The following is a 6,623-nucleotide window of genomic DNA, read 5'->3' as shown; positions in this document are numbered from 1 at the left end:
GTTTAGGGCTGTTGTACATAGGGTCGCTATGAGTCGCAAACGACTCGACGGCACGTAGCAACAACAATTTCATCTGTTGTATAATAAGTATGTATAATTCTTGTACTTGTGGCAAACATTTGAATTGCTTTCAAGTTTCTTTTTTTGTTTTACTTGTGTTTTAATGAATTAAAGTCTTTACTAGGTATTTCATCTATTATAATTTATTTGTTGAAGAAATTAGATCCTTTTCCTTATATAAAAATTTGGAAGTTTTTCCTGGTGAGGCTTTTTTGTTAATATACAGTGTTGAGTTGAAATTGTTGTATTACCTCAGGTATCAATAGATAAATACATGATTTTGGATTATTTTTTCTTTTTAGTCTCCTTATAATAAAGTTAACTATGACAGTGTTTCATGTTAATAATGTTTTTAGAAAAATTATTTTCTGTCTGTAAAGAGTAACTTTTTTAGTGCTTTACTTTATAACTTACATATTTTAAGTAAAAGGAAATATTAATGATTATTTTTTTCTTCAATAGGTTTGATCTTAAGACATTGTCAAAATTTTCCACTTGCTTAGTAGATCAACACTTGCGTTTTAGTCCACTAATGGGAAAAATAGCTGAAATTCTAAACAGTAAATTGGAAACAGTAGAGGACTTAAGGTAAATATATTTTTAAGTCTTTGTGTTGTTATGAAAAGATCCTGGGCTTTGTTACTGATGCATATAGATATTCTACTCCCTTGCTGTGATTAGGGCGTTCTGGTGGTCCAGTAATAAGTTGCGCTGCCAAAGGCATTCAGTTGGAGTCCACCAGCTGCTCCCACAAGAAGAAGATGGACAGTCTCCTTCCATGCGATTTAAAGCCTCCGAAAACCTGCTGTGCGGTCAGCTCTGTAATTTGGTTCTCATTCAACAGTAAACAACAGCAGTTGTGATTCGGCTTATTTATTTAACTCAGAAGTTCAGTAGCCTCATTTATGAAATGGAAATAGTACTAGCTCCTTCGAAGTGAAGGGGAGATCTGGTGGAATAGTCTGAAGGGAATCGTACTGCCAACCCAGAGGCTATACATCTCTGGTTCGAATCCTCTACTAGCTCAGCGGGAGAACCCCTGTTCATTTACAGCCTCTGAAGAGCTGCTGACTGCTTTGTGTGGTTCCAACTCCAAGGTGATGAAGTGATGAATTATTATTACATATTGAAGTAAACCAAAGAAATATTAAACATGAATTAATGAAATTTTTAATGTTATTTTATATTCCTACTGAGGATATTTTCTTCTATTTATTTTCAGAAAGAAAATAGATAGTTGTATCAGTTATGTGTTGAAGGACTCTTAATTTGAAAACATTTGAAGAGTCTGGCTCTCCGAGCAGTGGCTTTTTGTCTTGTTTTTGTTTTTCTCAGGCAAGAGAAGATGACTTACTCTTAATGCTTAGCCATCATGTCCCAGTGGTATGATAGTATTTGGTGTTTCAGATCAGCTTTTCCAGCACATTACTTTTGACTGATACTTTTATAAAATATTAAAGAGTTTCCTATCCTCTTCTGAGCACTCGTGGCTTAGTGGTAAGGAGTTGTGTTGCTGACCCAAAGGCACACAGTTCAAATCCACCAGCTGCTCCATGGGAGCACTCCTGTGTGATTTACTGATACTGAAAACCTGTTGGAAGGTTAGTTGTGGGTTGCTCTGACTCGATGGTACGCAACAACAGCAAGAACCCTTTTACTCTTGTCACCTGCTTTTCTCTTTTCTTTTGAAACCTCCATATCAGGCACACTTTAGTCTCCAGACTGACATCATTGCTCCTCAGTACTTTTTCTTATACTTATTGTCATGTATGAGCTCTGCAAGCCTAATGGTAAGAAGCTGTCCTGCAATCCCCAGTGTGGTTCAAATCCACTAGTTGCCTGTGGGAAAAAGATAGGCTGTCTACTCCTGTGCTGAAAACCCGCTGGATGGTCAGCTATGGTTGGTTCTGACTTGACAACACACACAAAAACAATAATGGTCATTTATATATAATTTTTTTGTGACTCTTCAAGTCTTGCCTATTTTTAAAAGTTAGACTGTTTACAGGACTTTTAGGAGTTCTTTATGTACTCTAGCTAGAAATCTCTTGTTAGATATGCATTGTCAGTATTCTCTCTAGACTCATGCTCTCTCCCATTAATATCCTTAATGGTATCATTTGATGATGAGATTTTAATTTCCTTCTTTATGGTTTGTATTACCTGTTTATAAAGTTTGCAAAAATATTTTCCTATCCTCTAGAAGTGTCTTTAGAGTTTAACTTTTATGTTTAAGTCTATGAGCCATTTCAAATTAATTTTTTGTAAGGTTTGTAGTAGAGATAAAAGGTTTTTATTTCTTTTCATATGGATATATAGTTATTTAAATTCAAATTGTTACAAAGACTTTATTTTCTCCATTGAATTGCTTTCAAAAAATTATTTGGCCATATATATTTAGGTCTCTTTAAGGACTATATATTCTTACAATGATCTTTCTTCTTGGGGGGGATTATGTTAGCTTTAGAATCGACTTGTCATTTTCCACTAAAAAAAAAGTCTTTAAAATTCTAGCTATAGAGGAACTTTTAAAGATTTGTTATATTATCATAATCTCTTTCAGTGCATGCATATAATAAAGCTTTCCATGTTTTAAAGAAAAAGTAATGTTTCTTAGGTAAAACCCCTGTAGAGCTTAAATATGTTTTGAAGTGTTATTGGAAGTAGCATTTTTTAAATTGATGGATTGACATTGCTAAAGTCATTAATAGTGAGAATTTTACTTACTTTCTTAAGCTGGCTTAGCTTTTTAAGTTTCACTTATCTTTTTGAGTCTGACTTCTTTTTATCCTATAGAGAGTATTTTTTTAGTACCTTCTTCTGGTTGGGTTAACTCTAATGTTATGAAATACTGATGATTGAAAGAGAATCTAGGAAAACTATTTATAAAAATGTCATTGTTCTTTTCAGTGGGATTGCAAAAGTAAGATTGGAGAGAGAGAACTAATAATAAGAACTGATTAAAATTTAGGAAAATGTTAAGGGCAGGAAGGTTTTGCATAATAGATAGGGTAAGGATCTGAAGTGAAAATAAAAGCAGCAGTTGTGTCAATAAAGAAGGACAAAAATGTGAGTATGACTACTTATCTAATTTAATCTCTGCAACAAAGTATTCATGCCTCCATTTTCCTGAGGAAAAACTGTTGCTTCCTGAGGTTAAGAAAGTGGCCTGAGAGCTCAGCCAGCAAGAACTTGAATCTAAGTTTTCTGAAAAATCATATTGCTTAGAAGTAGTAGTTTCTGGCACATCATTTATTATTCTTACTTACTTGAAATGAGCAAGTAGCTTATAAAAGGGTAAACAATAATAAAAAAATCTCACGTTTGTATTGTTGATTGCCTTCGAGTCGAGCATGACTGACAGCAACCCTAGGAACAAAAGGCCTGAAGCCCCTCTACAGCTATCAACATTTATCAAAGTTCATAGAGTTTCTGGAGGCATGTTGTTTAGGAAGTGGATGCCACTCCTGCTTCCAGATATTTGTACTATAGAAGATCAATCTTTTGAGAGCAAGGATTCTCAGTTCCTAACAGAGTGATTTTCCTTAAGTGTTTGTTGAATGGAGAAACATGAAATGTCATGTTGTTTTCTGTACTATCTCACCATAATTTATTAGTATAAATCTGACATGTGAACTAAGAAATACTGAAATAATTCATTAGTGGAAATTGTTTTGTCAAAATTTTTATTGTTCTTGTGTGCTGTTGAGTCAAAACCAACATGTAGCTGATCCTCCAGTGGGTTTTCACAGACAGTAAATAGCGTGAGAGGAAATTGCTCATCCTTCTACTGCAGGGCAGATGGTGCATTTGAATTACTGGATTTTTATTACTAAATTAGAAACATACTGAGACAGGAGAGATAAAGTGAAATCAACTCCTAAAATCTTCAAATGAAACTTGAATGTTATCTTCATGGAATGAATATTGGTCCAGAATGATTTCTAAGTAATTTTTACTAATATATTTTCCACCAACAGCAGAAAAATTCATTTCAGAGATTGAAACTTGAAGTATTTCACACAGGCAATGACAATTGTCATTTTTGTAAGCTTTGTCTAAAAGGGTTCTGTTTCTAGGTGATCTCACTTCAAGTCCCACCTATACTGGTAAAATAAATGTCATGGTTTTGTGTTTTTTTTTTTTTTTGTTTTTTGTTTATTTAAATGTCATGGTTTAAAAGCTATTATCTTTTTCCCAGTTACATTCCATAGTTAATCATTTAATCTCATATTTGGTCAATACTCCTAAATAACACAAGTATATTTGTTTTTTGTTTTTCAGGGCCTTATCTGTATTGATGGTCAGCACATCTTCTTTAATATCACATCGTTTTCAAGAAAGATTACTGAACAAAGCAGTGCTTCTTTTTGACACTGTAGATCCTTCCCACGTCAACATTTCAAGAAGAATAGTACACTTTCTTCGAAATATTAAATATAACCATTACCCACTCTTAGAGAGGTGCAACAAAGTATTTTTAGGCAATATGAAGGAGCTTGATTTGGATACCATTAGTAAAATACTTAGTCTATACCAGTCTCTACAGTTTCATAGTTTTGAATTTATTAGAATGGCTGAACAGAAGTTAAAGGAAATGATTCCTTTGTGTGATGATCCTGCTAGTTTTGTAAAATTGTTTGTAGCACTGGGACCCATTGCAAAGCCTGAGGAAAAGGAACAGTAAGTTCAGCTAAAAATACTTTACTGTTTTTGTTGGGAATTTATGGATATTTCATAGTTAGGTCTCCTGGAAGTCACAAAAACACTTCGTTAGTTTGTGTGAAGGAGAATATCTTTTATGCCTCTGAAAACCTCTTTGAGGGTCAGGTCACCTATGAATATGTTCCAGCTCAATGGTTCATAACAACAAAAACAACAGTGATAACTCATGAGAAAGGACCAACAGTCTATTTCTGAAAGATCAGAGTCATTGAAAACTTATGGTATGCACAAGCTCTATTCTGACACACACAGGATTGCTAGAGTCAGAATTGACTTAAAAGCAGCTGCTGTGTTTGACAAGACGTCTAGTACACACATACACACACTTGTATGCCAACACAGAAAGCAGAGGGGGAAGAACATCATTAAGTGCATTTATTGTCTTTCTAGACCTTGTGACTATTCAAGCTCCCTCTTTGCCCTCATGATCTTCAGCATAGAGTATAGAATGTTCACATAATACTCCTAACATGGAACAGTGTCTTGTTAGTTGTCTTTATCGTCATTATCAAAGGCATTTTTGTTCATTGGCATATATTCTTATGCTTGTTTTGAGTGAAAGTGATCTGACTTTCTGTCTTAAATTTCTAGCTTTCCCAGATATTGCCATTATCTACCCCAATATTCTGAGGTAGATAATGGCCCACCCTAAGTGTTTTTGGGTTGTTGTTGTTTGATGCCGTCGAGTCATAGACGACTCATAGCAACCCTATGAACGAACGGCCTGAGCACTGTTCGTACGTAGAGTTTCCGGAGGCAAGCCATTTGGGAAGTGGATGCTGCTCCTGCTTCCAGGCTTGATTTAGTCGGGAAGCTCCAGCCAACACTGTCCACCATGGGTACCCGTTACCGTGATTGGCACATCACTGTCACAGTCTTCAGCATCACAGCAACCACGAGTTACCTCTGTACAGCAATGCACAGACCAGTGCTATACCACCTAGAAGAATGTTTGACAGGAAGACGAGTAATAACTAAATTAATAAATGGTTATTAAGCATGAGTAGTCAAGTATGATTAAAAAAATTTCAAACTCATTGCTGTCTTACAGTAGATGCTCATAGGTAGAGGCTACAGATTTCAAAGGCTACAAGTCACTAGGGAGAATATTTGACCATCTTTCTCCCTCAGAGTCACTTATGTATTTGAACTGCCAGAGGGATGTTTTGGGTTAGCTGCTCAGCTCTCTGTGGACTAGGCCACCAGACCTTCGCAGTACGATTGTTGTTGTCATTATGTACTGCAAAATCAGAACCAGCTCTGAGCTGACCCTCCAGCAGGTTTTCAGAGGGAGTTAGTCTTACAGGAGAAGATTACCCACCTTCTTCTCTGGGAGCGGCTGGTGGATTGGCACTGCCTGCCTTTGGTGGGCAGCCACCTTTTCATAATACTAAAAATGCACTGCAGGAGTTGTGCAGTGATTAATGAAGGGCTCATCAGAGTTAACTTTCTGGAGAAGAGTTTTGAACTAAAAAGTTTTTAATTATATGCATCCATTTTAGGTCCTGTTTTAAAGGATGGTACCAAGGGCTTAAATTAAAATTTTAATTTTTTTTTTCCTTTTAATTTTACCAAATTTTCTTAAATCTCATGTCAACACTATGGAAGGAGAACTTTGCATTGTCTCTGCATCATGGATTTTATATTGAAATTGAAAAAAGAGAGAGAAATAATACTCATTTCATTAAGTTGACTCTAGAACATAGGAGAATTGCCCATAAACAATTTATGCCATATTTACTCTTGAGGTGCAGCTGGGAGGGGAGAGTTAAAAAATGTTGGCTTTTTTTTGTTTTGTTTTTTTTTAATTATAATTATATTTTATTAATTTTCATAAA

At 35.2% G+C, this 6,623-nt stretch overlaps 1 protein-coding gene across 1 annotated transcript in view; it reads left to right on the top strand.

The window, feature by feature from the left end:
- FASTKD1 (FAST kinase domains 1) overlaps window positions 1–6,623 on the top strand; it is a 41,725-nt gene that overhangs the window by 7,299 nt on the left and 27,803 nt on the right. The window contains 2 exon segments of the mRNA XM_006902114.1: window positions 523–648; window positions 4,345–4,743. Coding sequence (XP_006902176.1) covers window positions 523–648; window positions 4,345–4,743 — 525 coding nt within the window.

This window comes from Elephantulus edwardii, unplaced genomic scaffold (assembly GCF_000299155.1).
Source record: "Elephantulus edwardii isolate Elephantulus edwardi_28Jun2011 unplaced genomic scaffold, EleEdw1.0 scaffold00369, whole genome shotgun sequence".
Classification (NCBI taxonomy): domain Eukaryota; kingdom Metazoa; phylum Chordata; class Mammalia; order Macroscelidea; family Macroscelididae; genus Elephantulus; species Elephantulus edwardii.
Note: the sequence above shows the minus strand (reverse complement) of the source record. Positions and strands in the feature narration are given on the sequence as shown.